This window comes from Squalius cephalus (genome assembly GCF_949319135.1).
Source record: "Squalius cephalus genome assembly, chromosome: 5".
In the NCBI taxonomy this organism is placed as follows: domain Eukaryota; kingdom Metazoa; phylum Chordata; class Actinopteri; order Cypriniformes; family Leuciscidae; genus Squalius; species Squalius cephalus.
Genome location: NC_137126.1, coordinates 8,038,322 through 8,064,594, shown reverse-complemented (window position 1 = coordinate 8,064,594; position 26,273 = coordinate 8,038,322). Strand labels below are relative to the sequence as shown.

The 26,273-nt window shown below is 36.7% G+C and overlaps 1 protein-coding gene across 2 annotated transcripts in view; it reads left to right on the top strand.

The window, feature by feature from the left end:
• The window catches only part of tmem132e (transmembrane protein 132E), a 356,024-nt gene that overhangs the window by 227,886 nt on the left and 101,865 nt on the right, over nucleotides 1-26,273 (top strand). Inside the window, exons 1-2 of one of the 2 annotated variants that reach the window (XM_079872222.1) lie at nucleotides 22,449-23,102; nucleotides 24,071-24,998. In XM_079872222.1, the coding sequence (XP_079728348.1) occupies nucleotides 23,033-23,102; nucleotides 24,071-24,998 (998 nt within the window). In that variant the 5' untranslated portion in view covers nucleotides 22,449-23,032. Of the gene's footprint in view, nucleotides 1-22,448; nucleotides 23,103-24,070; nucleotides 24,999-26,273 lie in introns of those variants that run through there. The other variant, XM_079872223.1, reaches the window with a different exon arrangement.

The following is a 26,273-nucleotide window of genomic DNA, read 5'->3' as shown; positions in this document are numbered from 1 at the left end:
ACGCTGTGACGTGCGATACAAGGTATCTTTTCCATAGTGACTTTTTCCCCTCATTGACAACATTTTCCAGTGTTTTCACTGTTATACGCTAGGGGGCGCTATTAGGCATCTTCTGAAAGAGTACATAATCTACAGATCAAAACACAGGCAAAAAAGAAGCAGCAACAAGCAAAGGCGTAATAAGCAGATGCATATGTAAAATAACCAACCCAGGCTCAATCGAAAAACGTACCTGCAGCCAAATTTTTGCAAAACGCAAAATACGTTGCGCCGTGCAAGTTTCGCGACAGTTTCAAAGTGAAATGTCCAATGAGTGGCGCTAAAAGCGTGTTTAGTTTTTGAACGTGAACATGGCTGCGTTTTATTAAGTCGGAGTTTGTACGTGTCCCTAGCCTGACTACGTCAGACTTCGTACTTCCGCTCAATTTCATTTCGCTTCTGTACTCAGTCTGAGACAGCTTCAGAGCTTTCTGTTTGCCACCGGTCTGGAAACAGCCGGGCCAATCAACGAACAGAGGGCGGGCTGAGAGCCGTGACGTACACGCTGATTGTACCGTGGATGCGTAGATTTACTTCACTTAACCTGCAAAAGTCGTTCACAGCTATGTTCACTCCGGTATTTCGCTCGATGGTTTTGTTTTTGCATCATACATGTGTTTACAGTGAAAGTTAAATGCGGCTGAGCATGCGCATAACACACGCCATAACCAAACGTTATGTGATTGGCTTACGGGTAACCAATGATTTTAAACTTCAGACAAGCGCCCCCTAGCAAGAGAGAAAACACTTCTCTGTTATGCCATTCCAGACTCTGTCTACGAAGCAAAGTGAAGTAGCAGAGTCTGGTATTACCAGGCTAACGTGTCCCCGCAGTTCTGAATTGAAATGTCCGGTGAGTGGTGCTAAAAGATTAATGCTCCATCACGTTTTAAAATAACGTACAACCGACACTATACCCGATAGTGTTAACAAAAGCAAATTCGACATAAACACATACATAATCATAACCACGGTAAGCTTGTTTTTGGACTTTAAGCTCTTATATCGTGACTCGTCTTTCAAGGGATTCGTACCCGAGCTCTTCGCATCACAAGAATAATTCCGTACCAGCTGAGCTACTCCAAAATATATTCGTTTACAAATCATGCACTATGGTAAAAAGTGTTTTGAGGTCATAACATAATTGTGCAATATTTTTTCATCCATAATCTGCCCCTGTAATCATAATTGTGTGTGAAAACGATTAAAAGTGCTTGCTGTTTGACTGCCTCTAGTGTTCATTTCTTTTACAAACTGCAGTGATATGTAAATATTGGTACATACAGTATTTTGCGTTTTGCAAAAAGTTTGCCACAGGAACGTTTTTCCAATGAGCCCGTGTTGAAAATAACGCGATCATCAACATTAAACAGCATATAAATCAAAACTGCCTAATCTTACTGAATGAAATGTCGACCCAGGACAAGCTACAGGACTGTGAAGCTTTGGGGGGGTTTATTCCTGGGATTAAACCACCTAAAGAATACATTAGGAACCCCCCATTTATTTTTTGCCAGTAAATGAAATTGGCTTAGACTTAAAAATGCCATTTGCATTGTCAGACAAAACTGTGCAGAGATTGTAATTATTTCCAAACATGTCTGAATTACTATTACTATTGCAGAAAGGAAGGAGAATTGTTGATTATTGCTGCCGGGCCTTTTTGACAAGTATTATGCCTAAATTCCTCAGCGAATGAGACAGAGTTTGTGTTTACTTTTGAAGTCCTGTCTGCTGAATCAACCTGTAATCATGTTATTATGTTTTGGTTCTCAAGAGCTTCTTAAAAGCATTTCCCAGACAGCTTTAATCCACTAATTATGCATAATGTCCAAGACTTTTTGTTACCACACAATTACCCCATTTACCTGCTTTTCAATACTATAAATAAGTGCTAAGTTGGATATACACAAAGGGTTCAAGATCCTTTGGGTGTTTTGGACCAGTGTGAGAGTGTTTTAGGCTGGTTCATTAATAAATGTTTTTTGTTTTTTTAGCATTGTTGACTTCTGTTTTCTGTAATCTAACATAAAAGTAACGTTGCAGTTCTGTGACTTGGGATGAAATATAAATATATATATGAAGAGTTCCGATGCAAAAGCCTCTAAGTGCCATCTGAAATTTTCTGAAATGATCAAGCTCATATATTTAAGTTCAGTAATTTCACTTAAATGGCAATGAAAATGACCTATTAATTGTCATTTAAGTGAAATTACTGAACTTAAATATACGAGCTTGATACAAATGATCATTCTAAAAGAAAATTTCAGATGGCACTTAGAGGCTTTTCCATCTGAACTCTTCATATTAGTATATATTAGTATTCAGTTATTTTGCAGCTGAAGTGTAACAATGAAGTTTATAGCAGTCACATTAAAGTTATACTTACTTTTCATTACATTATAGTTATAGCCTTTTTAAAATATAAATACTGTTTGTATTCAAATATATAATATTTTAAATCTATTTAATTATACATCAAATAGTTTTTTCTGACACTTTCAGACCGAAATATTGAAAATGTTTTAGCGGGGCAAGTAAAAGTCTCTGCAGGCCGGCCGAGATTGGCCTAGACTTTTAATGAGGACATACACAGAGTAAAACACCTCATATGAAACATTGGGTGGTTTCTGCTTTGCTTCAGTTTGATGAAGAGAGTATGGCGTTCCTGTCCCGTTTGTCTCACTGTCGGTCGCAGGAGGGAGGGATTTTAAGCAGTGACAGTTGAAGTGTTTTCCGAGGCTTTAGCTTCCCTGTCCTTTTAGCGATTCTATGAGGGCAGAACCAAGGTAAAGCTGTCACAGCCGGGCCGTTAATCTCCCATTCACACCTCTTATCACCATGACAGAGACAGAGATGTGATAGACTGCTCCACAAGCAAGGAAATCCTTTTGACAAAACTGCTGGATCTGTTTATCCTTGTGCCCAGCTCTTCGTCAAAGTGTTTCTCGACCAGAATGCACAAGCACATAATGGAGCTCAGCCTCTTACATCCCAGTCGGGCACAAGGGAATGCATTGTCAGTTTCAGAGGCACTAACTGATAGAAAATCACAATTGTTTGTTGGAACTTTTCTTTTCTTTTCATTTTTTTTAAGGGTTTGTGGCGAAAAGAACTCAAAAATGTGGAAATGTGGAAAGGAGACCAGGAAAAGATGGGGAGAAAGAAACTGTCTCAGTTACCTTGTATTTTGGGGATTTTTGAGCCTTTATTTACAGGCATGTCTTGAGGAAGACAGGAAAGTGAAGGAGAGAGAGGTGGAATGTGATCCAGACATGATCCAGGCCAAATTCAAACCTGGATCCCTGTGAGCCAACAGCTCTGATACTGTATGTTGTGAACAAGGGTGCTACCTTGAAAAAAGTAGGCTACTTTTGAATGTTTACTATTGCCTGGTTTAACAATCTTTCTTTTCTTTTTTTTTTTTTTTTCTTTTTTTTGTCTTGATACAAATATCTGTGAAATGTAATCAGTCAAATGAAGTAATCAAATTAATCATTCATTTTAGTCAGTTTTCCTCAGACTAAAATGTGTCTATTTATTTAAGTAATTATTGTTAGGTGTATGCTCTGTTATATGGACATTCTGGGGGGCGTTTATGTTATCGTCTTCATGTAAACTACATAAACGTGAAAACATTGACGTTTTAATATATTGTATAATTACATTTTTTCCTGTGATGGTAAAGCTGAATTTTCAGGAACATTACTCTATCGCGTGATCCTTCATAAATCGTTCTAATAAGCTGATTTGCTGCTCAAGAAAGACTTATTTTTATTATCATACATTTTTGACGAATAGAAAGAAATGGAAGTGTAATCTATGTAACTATTCTTTCTAGATCTTTCTTTTTCTCTTTGCTTTTTTCATCATATTTCTGTTGACATATGTTTTAATTGATAGTTTAATTCTCACAATGCCCATTTTTATGTCTCACCTTTGTGTTATTTGACAACAAAGTAATTCAGTAATGCACATTTTTATCAGTAATTGCCTTGAAAAAACTAATGGGAGTAAGTGGGCACTTTGAATTGCACATCATTCCTATTACTACTTTAATTCTGGTGTAATGCATTAAATGTTGAATGTTTATTTACTGGCCAGTCACACAATCACATCTCAGTTGTTACTCATAATGAGGTCACAATTCCAATCAGCAATCTCGAACTGGCACTCAAATCTTTCTGGCTATGAAACATGTTTGGCAATGAGCTTGAATGAGATGAGGCAGGACACATCCATTGCCTCTCTCGTTCAAGCGCTTCTTCTACAATACTGAAAAAAGTTTGAAAACCATTCATATTTAAGCGTACAAAAAATCTTTTTAAACCTAGGGAAATGTTGCAGTGAGTCATGGTTGTGGTGATGCAAATCATAGTTGGAAATTAACAGGGTTTGGGGCAAAAATATCACCAAAATGAATTAAAATGGCCCCAAAATTCAAAGTTTGTTTGTTGGTTTTTATGTTCATTTAATTGGCTCTAGCATCCTCATGACCCTAAGCGGTTTGGAATATGGATGCTACTTTTATACAACAGTTCAATAAACTAGAAGTTAATATTAAGTAACTTACATTTCTTAACAAAAGTTGCCACTTTCATCGCAGACAAAATGTCTACTTCCATTTCATCATAATTTTAATAGAAAAGTTGATTTCTGTCACTAATGCTAATGTTACATGCAGCGCTTGCAGGTTTTAAATCACACGTCGCATGCAAGAATAAACATTCATTTGTGTACATAAATCATACATGTGTGCAACTGAGTGCTTCTGTTTACGCTGATATTTTCACACGCTTCCATTTCAGTATCTCAGACACCACAAATAACAATCTTCTCCATAACATACATACACACAGACACACCATTCTCTGGATATAAAATCTAGCTTTGAGCTTTGAGTCAGACAAAAACATCTTTATGTCATGTTGATTTGATGCTGGGTACTGGAACACTGTAGTGTTAACATGATGTAGATAAAGGCAGTGTGGTGTTTGGAAAATATCAGTTTTTTTTAATTAAATGTGTTGTTTTGAAAAATCACAAGTTCTGTAGAAATGTATCCATCCACAAGATGATTTGCAAATCTAGTGTCTCCTCTGACAATATGTGTGATTTATAACTGAGACATGCATATTTTCTCCACCTACAAGCCTGGTTTACCATATCACACCTCTCTTATAGTGTATTTTTTTCTATCATATACACTATATATATATACACACTACCGGTCAAAAGTTTTAGATCGGTAAGATTTTTAATGTTTTTAAAAGAAGTATCTTCTGCTCACCAAGGCTGCATTTATTTGATTAAAAAATACAAACAAAAAGTCATATTGTGAAATATTATTACAATTTAAAACAGCTGTTTTCTATATGAATACAGTAAAGTGTAATTTATTCCTGCTGTGATCAAAGCTGAATTTTCAGCATCATTACTCCAGTCTTCAGTGTCACATGATCCTTCAGAAATCATTCTAATATGATGATTTGAAGATCAAGAAACATTTATGATTATTATCAATGTTGAAAACAGTTTTTTACATTTTTATTTCATGATGAATAGAAAGTTCAAAAGAACAGCATTTATCTGAAATCTAAAGCTTTTGTAACATTAAACACTACCGTTCAAAAGTTTGGGGTCAGTAATAATTTTAATTTTATTTTGGGAGGAAAGAAATAAAATAAATCAATACTTTTATTATCAAGGATGAGTTAAATTGATCAAAAGTTACAGTAAAGACATTTATAATGTTAGAAAATATTCTATTTTAAATAAATGCTGTTCTTTTGAATTTTATATTTATCAAAGAATTGTGAAAAAAAATTGTACACAACTGTTTTCAACATTGATAATAATAATGAATGTTTTTTGAGCATAAAATCAGCATATTAAAATGATTTCTGAAGGATCATGTGACACTGAAGACTGGAGTAATGATGCTGAAAATTCAGCTTTCTTCAGAGGAATGAATTACATTTTAAAATATATTAAAATAGAAAACAGTCATTCATAATATTTCACAATATTACTGTTTTTTTTTATTGTTTTTTATCAAATACATGCAGCCTTGGTGAGCAGAAGAGACTTCTTTTAAAAACATTAAAATCTTACCGATCTAAAACTTTTGACCAGTAGTGTATATATATATATATTTTTTTTTTTTCTTCTTCTTTTTTTTTGCTGTAAGTGTCCATTGCCACACTTTTACAAGTTAATATTCAACATCAAAATGTACCATCCTAACATTTCAGACAATTTACATTTTGAAAAATACTTAGAGGGGACCTACAGTGTCAACTTTCTTTAGAGTGTAATGTCTTCAAAGTAACAAAGCACAAAGTCCACTCCAAAGTCAACTCCCTGAAACGCCTCAATTGTAGTCTTCTTGTAGTTTTCTTCTAGAAACGAACACATCACAATATTCCTCATTTAAATAATTCCCGCCCAAGGCATTTGCAAAAAAAAAAAAAAAAAGGGGATGGGGCTTGGTTGAGTTGCATTAGTAGTGTGTGAAACTCACGGTTATGGTAAGGGGCGTGACATTTCCGAAACATGATCAAAGCGGTTGACCAATCACAACACACTGGTCCAGCCGACCAATCACAGCACACTGCGCTTTTCAAAAGGAGGGGCTTCATAGAGACAGGAACTAAATAGAGTGTTACAGACAGACTGGGAAGAGAGGTGATACATCAATGTAAAATGTGTGAAAAATAATAAATTTTTTGAACATTCAAACATGAAAATCTATTCTAGTAGACCCCAAAATCAAGACTGTGTAAAATGGGCATAATTTAAATTCTTAGATCATTAAATACAAAGATCATTGTGACTTACAAATAAGAGAAATATATAAATTACAGGTTCAAAAACTGCTCCAGTGAGAAATCATTAGTATCTTTAATCATATCTGATGAAGACGCAGTGCAGTTATTGAAGGTTAAACTGTTACATGTAAACATATATCTCTATACAATCATTCATATGTATAAATACACAAATACTCTCTTTGTTTTTTTTGTTTTTTTTTTTTTTTTTTGCACAAATACTCTCTATTGACATATCTCTTTAGATCTAACTGAGTGTGTGTGTACTTGAGTGAGACAAACATCGTCGCACATAAACGTACAATCGTAGTAATTGATCACACCTCCTGTATCGTATGTAAATTCATTTCATACCAAACAATGCAGGAAATTCTAATAGTCTCTATCTTGTTTTTGAAAGTAAAAAAAAAAAAAAAGCTAGATGGAATTCAGTCCAGTGTATATCTCATTTGGCGAGGCATCCTAAAAGCACAGCACTCCTGGCGCAAGATGCTGAAAACCAGCATGGTGCAATGCATTCTCAAATATGTCAGTCTGCATGTGCACATAAACTGACGAAAAAAAATATATATATATTTGTAATTGTCTGTATAGTGCTGGATATCTCCCTCCATGTGGTTTACTTCAGCCCACTGTTGATTTATCCTCAAAACATTTTCATTTGTTACTGGTTCTCGGCCAGACTGCTAACAGCAGTAAGTCCTCAACTGGATCCACTACACAAATTTACCAGCCTGTCAGAACATTTGTGTTTGTCAGTCAACACCTCAGCTAAAGCAAGCACAAAATCATCAAACAAAGCAGTCCATTTTCAGAAAGACAGTTCCAAGAATTGTGTGATTATTTGTACTGTTACCTCAAGTCCTCACCTAAAAACATTGTCCTGTACAGATCCACAGGATCCCAATTAGTGTATCTTATTGCATATCATTAGTAAAGCAGGAAAAAACAACCCATCATGTAATGGGGCAAAGTCTGAAAGGGTTAATTCAAACATAAATATAGTATGTTAACCTCCACCAAGTGTTTTAAACCCATTAAGACCCTGAGCCAATCCACAGTGGATTTAGGAGCACTTGTGATCGGCCGTTTTAAAATTGAATCTGGCATATCACTTTACTGTGTGAACCTGCACTTATGCACTGTAGGGACTTTAACAGTGATTATAGTGGGACAGGGCCAAAAAGATGGGGTAGTTACACCACCCTGTGGTTTAGTTTTACTCGGATGAAGAAATCAATGATTATAGAAATGTTCAGTCATGAATTTCTGTCAGGACCACTATCGTCGAGTACAATTGACAATTAGCATACAGTTTGGATTGGCGTTATGGTTCTGTTCTGGGCAAGAACTCCCTGTGCATCCATGCAGCCTAGCATGGATAAGAGCAATAACCCCCCTTAGGGTAAACAGGACAAAACCGACATGAATGTATTGCAGATATCATTAATTCAAGATTTTAAAGCACAACATAATTCGAGAATCTTTTCTGATTCAAGGGAATCAGAATGCCAAATCCTGACTGACGAGAGGTGGAGCTGGGGATGGAGGAGGGTAATTAGCTCCTGAGAAACGTGATAGTTGCTGATAATACTGAAGGAGCTCATATATGAATAAAGTGATAGGCGTTGTATTCCTATAGGTAGACGTGGATCAGCTGAGAGTCAGACTAACGTGACCTGCCAGAACTGACGCTACGCTTGATATTTTGCAGTTCAGCTCAGTAGTTTTGACATACTGCAAGAGGCAAAACTTTCTTTCTGAATTTGTTTGAACCAAATGAAATGGATGTTGGTCAAGATAGATACTATGGATGGATGAATATGGATTGATGGATGGATGGAAATGCAAAATCTGTCCCAATGTACTTAACCTCATGTCATTCCAAACCTCTATGACTTTCTTTTCTCCTCTGGAACACAAAATATTTAGAAGATTTTTTGACAGTTTTGGTGCCCTTTGACTTCCCTTGTATGTACAAAAAAAAAAAAAGACAATTCTCAAAATACTGCTTTTATTAGAAATGTAAAGCAATCAGACTGTGCTCTAATGGTCAGTGTTATTTACAGCAGTGTTTTACTAATACTCTGTTTAATTGTGACTTTTGTCTCGCCCACTGTATGCAAAATGATCTGATGATAATGACAGAGCACATCTGGTTAAAATCATTTGACGGGTTTATCTCAGACCGCATCTCTGAATTCACAGTTCGTTCCAATTTTCAATTCACATTTATTTTTATAGTGCTTTTCACAATACATATCATTTCAAAGCAGCTTTGCAGAAAATGCCAGTCTCTATGTTATAATTAAGAGTAATCTGTTATCAGAGGTGACTTTGTCAAATTAATGTGCATATGGCAGAAATGTACTGTTCTAAGATAATACAAATCATGCAGTTAGCTAACATCATCTATTCAGATAAGCAAAAACAATGAGAATGTTAAATATGTCAATATTTCAGCATATGCATCATGATAATGAGGACAAGTTGTTAAACATCGATATAAATATGCAGACACTGCATTAAGTCTATTGTAAAGCTCAGAGAAAGGAGAAAATTAAGAAAATTGTCAAGTAAGACCCAATTATAATTGGTGCAAAGCACCACAACACACATTTAAAGTGTTTATTATTATTTTTTGTATAAGATAAAAAAATATTATAAATAATAAACAATTCAAACATCAGTATTACAACAATACAAATATAATTTTTATGATTCTAAAAATGTATACATTTTAGATTAAATTTTAGAATATATTAAGAAAAAAATCCCAATCACAGACTAAAAAAATATTACCACAACACACATTTAAAGTGTTTATTATTATTTTTTGTATAAGATAAAAATATTATAAATAATAAACAATTCAAATATCAATATTACAACAATAAAAATATATTTTTTATGATTATAAAAATGTATACATTTTAGATTATATTAGGAAAAAAATCCCAATCACAGACTAAAAAAATATTGAGTATCTTTACTATAAAGGCACCATTTTATGCCACCGGGGACAGAGGTTTAGAAGACAGCTGGAGGCTACTGTGCATAAATTAGATCAAACTAAGCTTGTGTGTGCTGGTGGGATACCACAACCTTAACCACACATGGACACTGGCCTTTGTAGCTTGTGTAAATGCATATCCAGGCCAAAATGCAATGGACTGCAAAGCTGCAGTGAAAACGACTTCTCTACTGAGGCCTATTAAGGAGCCAAAGCCCAACATAGCATAAAACGCCCACTTTGTAAAGGCGCTTGTGGTATGGTGATCCTGAACGTCCCATATTCCCAAGCCTCTGCTTGATTTAAAAAACAAATTGCTGTTTCAGCTTTTCCCCCCGCTCAGTCTATTTCTCCAGTCTCTAGGTGGATTTAATATCTCCCCTGAAGGATTGTTTTGAAAGAAGGCTAACCTTGGTGCTGGCTTTGAGGAAAGTTCCCAGGGCAGTCCATTAGCGTCTTGTGAATGGTGTTGACCCAATACAACCGAGCTAAGCGTTCAAACGGCCTTATTAGAGAGGTCCTGGTAGCTTTTCTTACACATTTAAAAAAAAAAGTTGCATTCACTCCAAGGAGCTTTTAAAAAGTTGCTCTCTATTGTTCCGCTTTTTCAATCAATAAATCATACGCTTGGCTTGTGAGAGTTTCTTGAATATTTAATAGAAATGGCTTGTTTCCTTTTATCTGCCAGCTCTCGCAAGAGAGATCAAGAAATCATCGCTAACCATTGACTAGGCATTGTTTCCTTTTATCGGTCCAATCTGAAGCATGACAACTCTTAGTTGAAAGCATTGTGCAACAGATTGAATATGATCTGACCTAATAGCATGCCCTCATTTTCAATGCTTTAATAAGAACTCCCTTTGAAAATGACTTCAGTGCTTTCCCGTGTCCTTAAAATGCCTACCTGACCTGAACATGACTCTAGCTGATTCTCTTTATGTTGGCTGCTAATTGCTGTAGACTAATTTGACTTACGGCATAAAGTGTTGTCCTCATTGCAGCTTATTCTGACCAAGAACCACTTACAACCATGGCTTGAAAATGTGTATAGTGTTTGTGATAAGAATGGTTTTGGCCATACAATAGTAGCCTATGTTTTGGGTTTTTTTTCTTCAAAGAAATGTGAAACAAAGCAGAATATGCATATGGATATCTGCTGACTTAATACATGATATTGATAGTTCAGCCCAAATGGAAAATTATGTCATCATTTACATCGTTTTCATGGATATGCTACCAGTGAAAAGTTTGGGGTCATTTAGGTTGTATTTCACTTTTAAAAAAAAAAAAAAAAATACTTGACACTTGAATTATATTGTTACAAAACAATAAATGCTGTTTTATTTCAACTTTAAATTCATTAAAAAAAAAAAATGTTTTATCCACATATATACACTCACCTAAAGGATTATTAGGAACACCTGTTCAATTTCTCATTAATGCAGTTATCTAATCAACCAATCACATGGCAGTTGCTTCAATGCATTTAGGGGTGTGGCCCTGGTCAAGACAATCTTCTGAACTCCAAACTGAATGTCAGAATGGGAAAGAAAGGTGATTTAAGCAATTTTGAGCGTGGCATGGTTGTTGGTGCCAGACGGGCCGGTCTGAGTATTTCACAATCTGCTCAGTTACTGGGATTTTCACGCACAACCATTTCTAGGGTTTACAAAGAATGGTGTGAAAAGGGAAAAACATCCAGTATGCGGCAGTCCTGTGGGCGAAAATGCCTTGTTGATGCTAGAGGTCAGAGGAGAATGGGCCGACTGATTCAAGCTGATAGAAGAGCAACTTTGACTGAAATAACCACTCGTTACAACCGAGGTATGCAGCAAAGCATTTGTGAAGCCACAACACGCACAACCTTGAGGCGGATGGGCTACAACAGCAGAAGACCCCACCGGGTACCACTCATCTCCACTACAAATAGGAAAAAGAGGCTACAATTTGCACGAGCTCACCAAAATTGGACAGTTGAAGACTGGAAAAATGTTGCCTGGTCTGATGAGTCTCTATTTCTGTTGAGACATTCAGATGGTAGAGTCAGAATTTGGTGTAAACAGAATGAGAACATGGATCCATCATGCCTTGTTACCACTGTGCAGGCTGGTGGTGGTGGTGTAATGGTGTGGGGGATGTTTTCTTGGCACACTTTAGGCCCCCTAGTGCCAATTGGGCATCGTTTAAATGCCACGGCCTACCTGAGCATTGTTTCTGACCATGTCCATCCCTTTATGACCACCATGTACCCATCCTCTGATGGCTACTTCCAGCAGGATAATGCACCATGTCACAAAGCTCGAACCATTTCAAATTGGTTTCTTGAACATGACAATGAGTTCACTGTACTAAAATGGCCCCCACAGTCACCGGATCTCAACCCAATAGAGCATCTTTGGGATGTGGTGGAACGGGAGCTTCGTGCCCTGGATGTGCATCCCACAAATCTCCATCAACTGCAAGATGCTATCCTATCAATATGGGCCAACATTTCTAAAGAATGCTTTCAGCACCTTGTTGAATCAATGCCACGTAGAATTAAGGCAGTTCTGAAGGCGAAAGGGGGTCAAACACAGTATTAGTATGGTGTTCCTAATAATCCTTTAGGTGAGTGTGTGTATATATATATATCAGAACAACTGTTTTGAACATTGATAATAATAAATGTTTCTTGAGTAGCAAATCATCATATTAGAATGATTTCTGAAGGATCATGTGACACTGAAGACTACTGAAAATTCAGCTTTGCGTCACAGGAATAAATTACATTGTAAAATATATCAAATTGGTTATTTGTTTACTGATGAAATAAAGTCTTCTATAACTGCTATCTTTTAAAATCGTATTTTTTTAGCAGCAACAGCGCATATTGAATCTTATATATAATGATTATAGTCTGCTCTGTACTTGTAGCTTATACAAGTTTAATTCCGGCTCTGATTTTTAATGAGACCGGGCACGGGAAACAGTAAACAAGAAATAGCGAGTCATGGTTGTTTAGCAAAAAGGTAGCCTATATAGATACAGTCACGCTCCACAAGTGTTAAGCCTAAACAATGGAGAACCAAAATCTGTCAAAGTGCTGTTTGAGTTTTGGTTAGCTGAGTAAGTAAAACTGTCATATATGGAGGTCAGTGATAATGGTCTAAATGTGTGGCCATTGAAGCTGAGGTATGACTTCTCAGGCACTGTGATATTGATGGTCCCTGTCAAACTCAAGGCTGCATCTACAGCTCTATTGTCTCTGGGGAAGTGTCAGCAGGTAACAATCTATTGACATGACCGCTTAAGCTCCAGGGTATAGATATCCCATCAATACTGATGTCTATCGTCTGATTGTGCTGTGTCGAAAAATAGCAAACACCTGTCGAACATTCATAATGAACTGCACTGCTGTCGTGATGGACTGCGCTCCTTCTCATAAAGCACGCTTCATTAGAGACATTTTATGGGAATATTCCTGCAACCTGAATTACATTATCATTAAAAAAGCAATAACAATACTAATGTGTAATTTCACAGTGTTTCTACAAAATTAAGTATACAGTTTAATTGCCTATCATATAATAACCTATCCTATCATTAAGGACATATCATGAAAACAGGATTTTCTTTGGTCTTTCTCATGTTCACAATGTAAATGTCACCCACATTATATTATAATTAATTTAATATGCAAAGCAGTTAGCCCTAGTCATAGATCATTTACATAAAGAGGTTTTAAAGGTGCAGTAGCACAAGTGTCAAAGAGGGAGTGTAAAATTGTAATGTAAAACTGAAATTTGTATGAAACATTTCAACAATTTTACAACATTTATTAATGTAGGTAGGGTTTTATATATATATATATCACAGTCACCCTGAATTCACCCTCTATATTTAGTACATATAGTTCATGGTCAATTTTTCATGGTTTGTTACTGATTAATATAATAGTATAATTAATATAATATCATATCAGTCAATCAACATATATTTATTGAGCACATTTAAAAACAACACAAGTTGACCAAAGTGCTTTACATGTCAAAAAATTACTCAATACACAACACTGATCAGGCATGTTTTCAGCATCTAAAAAAAAATACTAACGAGTCACAGGATCTGATATTCAGAGGAAGACTATTCCAAAGACATAATATAATTAATATAATAATCTTTCCAAACCTGTGTTCTGTCCTCTAGGGAACACAACAGTTGCTTTTTCCACGCGGTTACAAAAAATGGAACCTTGGACTGGAGCATTCAAGCTTTAAAAAAACATGCAGAAGCATCATAAAAGTCCTAAGTCCATTTGGTTCTTGTCTTCTGAAATCATACAATATGTGTCAAGAACAAACCAAAATGAAAGCCGTTTATTCTCAATAATCTAAGTATGAAAACCATCTCCGTTCTGCCAGGAAACGTTTTGAATTGTCATTGAAGGTCCTTCCTAATCGTGTTAAAAGATTACCACAATGATTATTAAATTGATCCTAAAGAGCTTTGCAATGGCAATAGACATACATCTGTTAGACCTACCTGAGGTTGATTCTTACAGTACATATTAATTCAGTTTTTCCATTGTGCCTGCAGACACGGAAATATAACGCCACTTTGGTGACAGTCATGCATGAAAGAGTTTGATGACAGCTTGAGTGGTGCAGTTGATGCACAAAACATGTCACATTAATTTCCTGAGCATCTCGTGCATGTCTCGCCAGTGTTCGTATCCAGTGGCTAATCAGTAATGATTTGAATGAACTTGTCACGAGAGCATGTAGTTATTTTGCTTTGAGACAAGACAATGTAAATGGTCCTGTGCAGTAAAAAGATCTGTGTTTCATAACACAAGCAGTAATAGTGCCTGTAATATTCTATTGTTTAGTCCGGCTCTGATCTAGCCGTGACCTATAATACTACATGAAACTGTAATGTTCGCATTTGCCATAAATCAGTTACAGTTGAATAAGTGCAATCTTAGCTTATAAGGAGCAGTCCCCCCCGCGCGGGTTGCAACAGCTGACAGGCCAAGATCACAATCTTTTCAAATTCATCAGCAATATTCAAGGCTTAAGGTTTTACGGTTTATTGTATTTACTATTGTCGATAAGCCGTTTTTCAGGGACGGGGAGGGTGTTCATCTCCAAATCCTTGCCAGCTTAGTGGAGTCATTCCAATGAAAGACCACGACTAGCATTTCTTGAATGAAAACTGAAACATTGCTATTGGTGCAGACGTTAATGAAAAGTGTTCTTGTACGGCAGTATTAGGTAGGTGAGTCTTTATCTGCAGCAATCGATGGTCTCACAGACAGAGCATCTGGAGATATTGCAGGATTTTCACTTCTAGCTTTACTTGTTGCTCATAAGTACTGCCCCCATAACTCGACCTTCTTATTGGGACTTGATAGGAGATTTTAGGCAGAGGTGGAAAGAGTACTAAAAAAAGTATTGCTACTTAAGGAATTATTTACTAGAAGTTCTACTGAAAAATAATAAGATTCAGTTAAGAGTAAATAAGTAGTTTTCTGAAAAACTATCCAAGTTACAAAGACTACTTTAGATTTATTTTTCTATTTTTACCCAAAATGTGAGCATTATGGAGCGCTAAACACTCTCATGTAACGTCTGTTTCATTCATACTGGAAGCCGGAGGGCGCCCTCGCGCAGAAAGTCCACCAGTGAGACTCATAGAGCCATAAATCTGGAAATCCCTTATATGGACAAAGGCATTAGATATCGCTATAGCTTAAGGGCCCACTGAAGTGACTTGAAACGCTCAGCATTATTCAGTGCATTGACGTAATTTCCAATGAAACAGGAAGACGGGGCGGGGCATATCGATCAGCTCCTTCCCTTTTTTAAAATAGCCAATAGCGTTTCGTTTATATTACAGCTCGGCCAGAGCCGTTGAGCTCAGTAAAGCTGCAGTTTCCTCCTAATCTCCTCCATATCGCTTTACAATTCAGCATTCTTTGCAAAATTCAAAAGGTTTCCGATACGTTTTCTTGTATGCGCATACGATCTCTGACTTCCATTCTTCCAGACTTCATTCGGCCCAATGGAAAGCATATTTACACTGTCTGAATCGTTCCCTATCCCCTATAATGTGCCATTCACTATGTAGAAAATAGTAAATATGTGAACAAGTGACCAATTTTTGTCGCAGCTTCAGCGTCTTTTTATAGTGTAGGGGGCGGGGCGCTTTAGATTCTAGAGAGCATTTGATTGGACAGAAAATCTGATGAGACGCTGAAGTGCAGAGCGATGTCATCAAAATCATTGATCCATGTTGGCGTAAGTGAGAGACTGCACGTTTTGAATGCTTATATCTTCAAAATGTGATTTTTGTCATTGTTTTTGAGCACAATAGCTTACAGATAACAGTAAGACTAACATATTCATTCCAAAAGTAATAAAAAAAACTTCATGGGGACTTTATTAACATGCAGATAGTGACGTTTTGACTGATGATACATGAAGACAATAAACACATCACTGCAATGATAATCTGTGATTTATCTGTGTTCTTCATGCCATCGCGGGTATTTTCATAGGAATGATGTACTGTATATTTGTAATGCATCGCTAATCAACATAGCCTGTATCACAGTATTGAATTTTATAAAATAATGTATTTTCTGTCTAACTCTGTGTTAAAAAGCAACATGGACCATAGAAGTTATTTCAAACATGACTGACGTGTATACAGTATGTATAGTGATTTTGGAGAAAAACATGATATTAATCTCATAAATTGCCGTGTTTGACGCTATGCTATGCAAACGTACTGGCCTATTCCTGTTGCCAAGAGCTATTGTTTTATTACTAAATTTGAAAAGTAAGTCCACGTATGATCATTTTAATGTTTATTTTTAAGAAAGGCAAAGGCAAAGAAGGGCAAGTGAGAGGTTTGATCAAAGAAATTAGGTGTTAAAACAGTGTGAATAGAAAGGTGTCAGTAAAAAAACTATAAAGTGGGATAGATTAACATATTAAATAAAATGCAGTTTATTCTTTCTTCCGAAAAATGTGCCAGGAGTCCACTGTTGCTATAGCTACACTTTTACGTGCATCTGATTGACAGACACACCATGCGCTCTTATTCCAATGTTGTTAATGTTGAGGTTATTTCAGCTTCATACAAAGTTTTCTTCGCACATTTAGTTTAACTGCATTGTTAAAGAGGGCAATTATTACCATTCAACTGAAATGTGCACATGACACTATACTTACATTATTTTCTTGCTCCGTCCATGCAATAACTGAGTTCTTCTTTGAGCCGAGTTTTCTATTTACTTCTACTGCTCAGTGCTCTGGTAATATCAATGGCATGACCATTTCAGAAGCTGCCAAAATGACAATTTAAAATCCGAATATGAGCATAGCTCACTTGCATTCACTAAAATAATGAAATGTTAGCAATGCTGATTTGTGCGGTTTGAGCGCTCATAAAAGTAAAGATTTGAAAAATAAAATGTACTCAAGTACTGTAACGAAAGTATTTGTAATTAGTTACTTTCCACCTCTGATTTCGGGGTCTTTTGCCATGCAGGTTGTAACTTAATTGTGAGAGACACTATTTCTATTGACTGAAATGTAATATGGATTTCATGAATACGAGCTATGCAACATACTTTTCCCATGTGATGTACCAGTCATGTCTAATTAAAACATTATGACAATGCTTCAAGCATTAAAGTTCATGTAAAATGTGCATAAATCCCTGCAGGGTGACATGCTATATTCCATCTAAAGCTTTCATGTTGGCATGAAAGGAATATTCACCGTATTTATTTTCTAATGCATCTGAAATATCTTGATTGGCATTCAATCTTTTCTTTTTTTTTTTTTTTTTCTTTGGTGTTTTTATTTTATTTTATAGGTCTATATATAATATAGTTTATAATGTCATTTATATATATATTTATATATATATATATATATATATATATATATATATTATTTTTTTAATTTTTTTTATAAACTGGTACACTCAGATGTACATCAAAATAAAAAAAGACGTTACGCATTAACTACCCATATATTTCTGATATCATTGATATAACTGATATAATGTTAATATACTAACCTACCTGTACTACTAAAATCTGCTTTGTACCTTAAAATATACTGATAAACCAAGAGTATAAGAAACATGTTTTTGAATAAAATCAACATAATTTAAAATGTGACTCATACTTACACAAGCATTATTTTAACAACATTTTACTGTGAAATTGCATGTATTTTCTTAATAAATATATAATGGGTTTTGCTGTGAATTATGTGTTAAATCATTATTTTTATATTCATAAAAATATATGTATTGTTCAGTAAAATGACATGAATTGTTCTGTGAAATCTAATATAGTTTTTCACTGTATGTAGTAAGGTAACTGACAGCAGGTTAGGATTTCTGCATGCTTTTTTATTCATTTTATGTTGTTTAACCAAAGCGCCCTAATCGGTGTAGTACTGTTTGTGGGGGAAGATCTACAAAACGTAAATACGCAAATGGAAAAAAAGGGTGAGAATGGACTGAGAATACTGCACTCTTACTAGTAGCCGAATGCATAATCAAATTAGCCATAATATCTGTTAAATGATGAGTGAATACGTACAACTTTGCTTAAATTATGGAGAACTTTCTGTGGGATTCTGTGGGTAATGATTCCGTACAGGCGGGATGTGAACTTGTGTATGTTCACGTTTGAGCAATTTATATCATATTCTACAGAGACTTAAAATGAGGAATCCACATATTTGAAACAATAATAAACTAATGTTAATAAAGACCATTGAAAGCTCTTTTGAAATGGTTTCAAACCCCTCCCAGATATTTAGTATCTGGTCTGTGCACTGAAGATGCAACAAACTGTATTGTTTATGAAGGTGAAAGCAATGTGCTTTATACTTATAATCATTTATCAACGTACCCAGACACCTTCTCAGTCAATACACTCATTAGTATTCCCAGTGGAATGGGCCCTTCCTTATTGTTTTTGTTTTCAGGTTTATTAAACAGTCTTCTAAAGTACAATCAATGCAGTGAGCAAAACTACTTGTGTGTGCATCTCGGTGTGTGTATTTGCGGGCAGGTATGAATACACTTCAGATGTCAGACACATCTTATTACATATACACCAATTCTTGAGTTCCAAGCCAGGCAAATGACATTGCAATGCTAAATAATGCATCAGTATCTGAATCGGTGTCCTTATGTATTTATAAAGTAATATATATGGTTGTAAAATAATTTAGTTAGTCAATAAATACAAACATTATCTTTCTTTGGACATGATTTTTTTATCTAACACTGTCTTTTTCACAGCTTCTGGAAACGAGGCTACTTTTTCTCTACTAAGCATAGAATCATAATTTTGCTTAGTTACTATAATTAGCCACTTAAATATTTTATAATCTGAATGTGTGGCAATGCGCCTCACCATCCAAATTCACTGGATTCTGATTTATATCCTGTCAAACTCTTAATGACAAATCTCCTCATTCCCTTTCATTTAATTCTACCATAAATTACTTTGCAGCAAAGCAATGGCACCGCATTAGCAATCAGCTCCCCGCACAGTATCTCACGTGTTCTGTTATTAAGTCAATTTCCATCCACTCATAGCAAAAGGCACTTGTAGGACAGACAAGGGCAAGTGGTGCAAAGAGGAGCAAAAACATTAGGCCTCCTGGTATTGAATGCTGAAATAATGGCAAAATATGGTCAGCGGTTTAGAGTTTGAATATCTTAAGGCCCATTTCCCTTTAAACATTTCCTGTGAAATGTTTCTTTTCAGTGAAAATAGAGCAATAATGAAGAGAATGCAATGCAATGGTAGTCACTATTTGTGATACGCCAAAGCCTGGCGTGATGCTAACGGTCTGAGCGCCTGTTTCTTATGTAAATCACTTCATTTGCAACTGCTGCTTGTCATGCTAACTCAAGCCAGAGTTCATTCGCTATAGGCTCTGGATTACAGCGACTGACAGGCTCGTTAGCATAGCCTTGGATCAGAAGGTTTGGTGGACGCTCCAGAGCTCCTATTGTTATAAATTCATATTGAATATATTTTGGGTGAATTAATGAATTCTTGATTTAGCCTAAATGATGAATGCTGCTGAACTCATGAGATGCAGTAAGGTGAGATGATACTTAGATAAAACCCTTAGTACAACTGTAAAGAGGTGCACATTTAATCGAATAATCAAGATTATGATTACGGCTGCTGTGTATAACTAAACGTGAAACTGACATTTACAGAATTCCATTTAGGTCTACTAAAATGAGGCTGCATCAAAATGTTCTATTTACAAATTTATTTTTGCTTCGGTTTAGTTTTGTAACCAACTCCAGACTCATGAATGCAAATAAGAGGCGTTTAAGTTACTCTATAGACCTGTCAATAACAATAAACACCTAATGAGTTTTCAGCAGCCTCATCCATAGATATAGATAGACAAATAAATGGTTTGTATTTCACTTTAGTTTGCAGTGACAGCTTCAGTGATTATAGCATGATGGGAGCATTCTAATGTCACGTAGCTCACTTTCTATAAACAATTTATACAAAATTTGATGAACAGTTTTGTTTTTCATACTGCTGGGAAGGCCAGCGTAAAGTTTAGGCAATGTCTTGGTTTTTACTAATGCATGTGTAGACTACATAAAGTATATGGTACTGTTGCCCAAACAAAATAAGTGTATTAATGTAAGTTTTATTTAAAAATGAAAACTAAATTAATTGATTACAATTTCTAAGGAAATAAGCGACAGTTATTGCTATTGTATTTCTAACTATTGTACCACAACTTAAAATGCTACTTCTATTTATGAATTGAAATCTTACCTAGGTTTAACAGATGTGACTTTATCAATCATGGAATTATGCAAATGTGTGTTTTTGCAAATCAAATGTTGCATTCTCTTTTGTCTGCCTTATCACGATTTACCTTTCAAATTGCATCATCCCAATCTTTGATCACATGTCACATCTTGTATTCTCACTGCCTCTTCTTCATTCAACTTCCTCTCTGCGCATTTCCTTTGGGTACACTCGAATGCAATAATTCAAATGGAACAATTCCACTAGCACTTCTCATGTCTCTTCATAGAGATGTGTACAGCTCATTAATTAACACACTACTCTGTTCAATTTGTTAAAGTAATTCAAACCGGGAAATAAGATACCATGCCATTGAAGCATTTTCAAATTTTAACAGACTCCGAAACAAAGGACAACCTCAAGATTGCAATCGATATGCACACTTTCATAATGTGAGTGCGGTGCATGTGGGTGGGGGATTTCTTTTCTAATGCTTATTGTTGTCACATTTTTTTTCTAAGAAAAATCTGCATGGATTATTTCCTAAAGCATTTGCCCCACTAGACAGATTATTTCAAAGGAAATGTACATGCTTGTGGGGAAATTCTTATTTTCCTTCCAGCATCTTGCATTTCCCACGAGTCCATAAAAAGTGTGGGATTACAGAGAAAAAAATGACAGCATTGGCGAGTTATATTAAACAGAGCAACTTTGACATTTCAAAGGCGTATTACACATGATGATTCCATTATCTCTCATAAGACTGCAGCTCAAAAGCTACAGAAAGCCCCCAGGATTGTATCGAGCCACAGTCATTGACCAACAGATGTGTATCCTGTTACTGAGTTCAGCAACAGCAGCCGCCACTCCACTACACCCAGAGGTCTATTAGTGGGGTTGGGAGGAGGGATCGGTGTGGGCTTTTGGTGTCACATTGTAGTCCCATATGTGCCTTCTCTTTGACACAGTGCAGAGTCTATGCAATGATGGACGTGATGTATTAGAATCTGTGACCTCTCATACTGTGTATCCCTGGGGGCACTGGAAGCACATAATCCGATGAAGCTATTGAAACCATATACATTAGACTGCCTGTGTCTGGAAAACTTGCACTTTGATGCTTAATGTGTTTGTAATGGATTGGCTTTCAGAGGCATTAGCTCATCCCTTTAAGAGGTATTCATATCTGTTTTCTACAGCCCGCAGCCACACCAAAAGTTGTTCAAACCTATGAGTGTGAGTGAAACCCAATCTTTGGGCTTTCCGCTGAATGAGCACAATAATAAACGTCAGAAATGTAATGGAGCAGAAGGGAACCTCTCTTGAAAGAAGTCTCAACAATGTCATTTGCTTCACAGAAAGTGGCACTCAAAAGGTTGCATTCCAGCTGAGGAATGCATTGGTCAGAAATGTTTCTTAATGATATTTTGCTGCTCTTTGTGCAGACATTTTATTTGTTGTACTAGTAGGATAGCTTGGCACAGAGCATCATCCCACTTATTATAGTTTATTTCCTTCTTTGAGCTCTCGAGAACTCTCTGGGTGATTGGAAGGGCAGAGCACCCACCACCTTCCACCCCCTTCCCCCATATCCATTCAAATGTATCTTCCATGGGCTGTTGGATGAGGAAAGGAGGAGAGCTAATTCGTCAATGATCTTCCCACTAATCCCCCACTCTTTGCCTGAAGGCGCTCAAGCTATGCATCCCTCCCCCAAACCCTGCCCCCCTAACAAATACACTCTCCCTCACACAGACACATTCAGAGTCTGCCTCGACACGTCTTGTGGGAGAAGATGAATGTAATAGGGTAGTTTGTAGTCTGCCACGCTGGTGTCCTGGGAGGAGTGCTTTTGCACTGGCTGTGAACGAGAGCTAAAGAGTTTATTACAGTTTTGGGTGAGGTGTGGTGAGACAGGGCGGTGTCTAGGCTTTGTCTCGAGCTGTAAGAGGAGAACGGGATCTGCTAGGAGGAGTCACAATCAAACAGGAACTGCAGAGAATAGATGGAGTGAGCGAATGCTAGTGGGAACTCACTCCGATCATGCTGCAGGGCAGGAGGTGTCTTCGGAGCCTCTTTACAGGCACGAGTGATCAGTGTCTTTCAGATCTTTGAGCAGGTTCTGGATACAGTTGGATTACTACTGAGAGGATACTACTTGTGTGCTTTAAAGTTTGGAGACTTTGAGCAGGTTTTCAAAGCTTGAACTGAGCTTGATCTGCAGCTATCAATTTTTTTCTACAGTTTGGCTTCAGCTGCATGGATACTCTTTTTGTGTACCTGTGAAGTGATTCAAGTTGTGAAGTACCCAGTTTAAATGCAAAGCATTTGTGGAATATGGGACAATTTGTTGTTCAAGTGGATTTGCCATGGATTTTCTGTTCACTTCGCCTTGCCATTATGATAAGTAAGTTTTATCGTTCCCCTGATTTTAGAGAGCATGTTCCATATTTGAATAGAGTGCATGAGGATGAATTGAGTTCTCAAATGACATAAGTGTCTCCCTTTTCATGCAGTAACTCTACAACAGTGTTTTCTATAGCTTTTTTATTTGGTCAACTTTGCTTTGAATATTAGCAAAGTCCAAGTGTCTCTATTTCTCTCCAGTACATGCAGATTATGATCAGCGTATTGAAGTTTCTTAACAATCGATTGGGGATCTAGTCTTAGGAAGTTAATCTTAGGAGCCCAAGAGATAGAGATCAATGATGTCTTCTGTGTACAATATGTTATCAGACAAACTGTTGCAGGCTACTCAGTATATCACCTCACTCCAAATCGTGATCATTTCTGTCAAGATCCATCCTCTCACTGAAGCCAATGTATTCACTATATGAATGTATTGCTCATTATTTGAATTTCTACACACCTGACTCATCCGAAACAGTTTGTTTGAAAACCTCTCTCTCTTGCATGCCGTTAATCAGCATCTATTGTCAGAGCCAACTGAGCTCTCGAGACATGAAAGAGAGAACAAGCATTCATTTGAAAAGCATTGTTCACTTTCTTGCAAAATGGAGAATATTTCCCTGCCACCAGCAGATACAGAAAATGTCTTGAATTCCTTTCAATGCAATGAATACGCTTTTTATCAAGCCAACACGTCACTACTTGTCATTTTTTATTTGTTTTCCATCCAGTAGCCACTTGCAGTGCTGTAACTCAAGGTTCGTCCCCTGTAAAGCTGTATGAAGTTGAGTGCCCACTTAAGGGTTCAGTGTTAAACAGGAGCAGGATTCCATGAACTCTAGAGTTCCTAAATTCTTACATCTGCTCTACTGAGTTTGAAACTGTGTGTTAGCAATTTTGATTCTTGGCTACCACCAAATATTATCAGTGCATATTTAACAGTATTTCCTCGTTTTGTCTTTGCAGTTGCTGGTAAAGTTTCCCCTACCAGTTCCGATGCCCTCTTCAGCGTCCCTGTTCCTAGTACCACCTCCAGTCCACCAGAAGTTTACCTCCCTGCTAATTTTAAGATATCCAACACACAGTTGGCCTTCTTTCTCCAGGAGACCCGAGTTACATCATATGGAAGTCAACGTGGACACCCTCTTCAGCGCTCTGAAAGCTTTGTGGTCTTCCAGACCAAGGAACTGCCTGCAATCAACATCTCACTTGGGCCTTTCACCCAAGACCAGACATTGTCCAAAGACCTACTACAGCCGTCAAGTCCTTTGGATATTCCTGGAAGGCTGACGGTCAACTGGAAGGTCCGGGCCTTTATTGTACAGTCTAGAGTGTTTGCTAGTAACCCATTGGTTCAGGTGCTGTTCTATATTGCAGGACGGGACTGGGATGACTTCAAGATTCAGGACAAGCTTCCATGTGTGAGGCTGCATGCTTTTAGAGATGTTCGGGAGATCAAAACTTCCTGCAGGCTTCAAGGGAATCTGGCTCAATGCTTGGCCCAACTGGATCTCCCTTCCACATGGTTTAATGTTAATGTAGCACCATTGGGTCGCAGAAAGTCTTCAGGAACAGATGGGCTTGAGTTAAGTGGGGAGACCCTTCAAGTGGAGCTTTACTATACCCTACATGATCCAGACAGCAATGATGAGTGTGGAGAGAGCTACCCACGCCGGGGAGGGGCAACCAGAGGGGAGAGCTCATCCCAACAACCCCTTCTGCGTATTGGGAGCATCAGTTTGTATCAGCCCAGTCAGGAACAATTGGTGGTAGACAAACAGCTTGACACAAACCTCTTCTTGAGGTTACCAGAGAGGCCATTAAAGCCAGGAGAGATCCTCAACATCTACCTGCTTTTGGTCCCAAATTCAACTGTGGAGCAGTTTACACTAAAGTAAGTCATTTTCTTATTGATATGTGTTTTGGGGTGGTCTATCAAGGATTCTGCTCAATAATAATCGAATTCTTAGCAAAATGGTCAAATTCTTAGCAAAATACCAAGTCAGGCTTTTTTCCTGTGTAATTGACTGTCTCAATGTCTGAATGTTCCAGAGAGCTAAAAAAAAAAAAAAAAAAAACCTAATTAACTCACATTCCTTACAAGGTAAAAACTGATTTCCAAAAGATGAGACACAAATCACAGAGGATCTAACTAAATCTCTAGTGAAGTGCCAGGCTTTAAGAGATTGTGAGAAGGATTCTGCTTTTCAAAGTAAAGACATAATGGGTATTAATTGACATCTGTTCAAATTAAATTTCTCATGAGGTTGACCCAGTTCTTGTTAAATTAGAGCCAAGGGGATATGAGGCATATTTCTCATCCGGCCTGTGTGTTTTAATTTTATTTCTCTTTGTCAATAGAATTGGAGGGTTAGGGTTCTTGTGTAGTAAAATTATTATTTAAATCCTTGAAGGCAGAGGAAAATTAGCCTTTTTCTCCTCAGATGAGAGAAATGGGAGGTAGGATATTAGCTGCTCTTTGAGGCATGACGAAGGAACGCTTCATAAACAGAGTCCTTCTAATTGTAATGGAAACTCACAGACTTCAATTTAGAAATTAACCACAAATTAATTAGGCTTCGATAACTCATTAACCCGAACAGGAGCAGACAGAGCTGTGGTGTAGCCTTAGCAGGTATAGTTCATTAAGTTTTATCTGACATAGTCTGAACTTTAGTCTGTGGGTCTACAGAGTGATTTGTAGTAGAGTTTGACAGTCATTATGGGTCAAAAGATGTTGCAATCGGTACACTATATTATTGGTAAACTTTCTAGATCACCACTATATTGGATAACAAGAATGATAAATATATTTCAGTGCTCTGTTAAAGTACTGTATCCACTAGCTCTCATGATAGTTCTCATTTTAAAGATTTTTTTTTTTTTTAAGGTGAACTGTCATTTTTTTATGGTCTTGGTATTCTGACACCTAGTGGTGTGGATGCAAAATCACATTATGACCTATTCGTGTCAGATATGATTCATTTATTCGATGATTGAACATTCCTGATAATAGGAAGGTTACTGAGACAAAACAAGCTGTATTTGTCTGGTCATATGCTCTCAACCTATGTGTCCCAATGAGGCAAATGTAAAAATTAAAACAGAAAAATTTTATTTGGCTACCGATGATGTGAGTCTACATGATTTAAACAGCATTTTCAAAGGT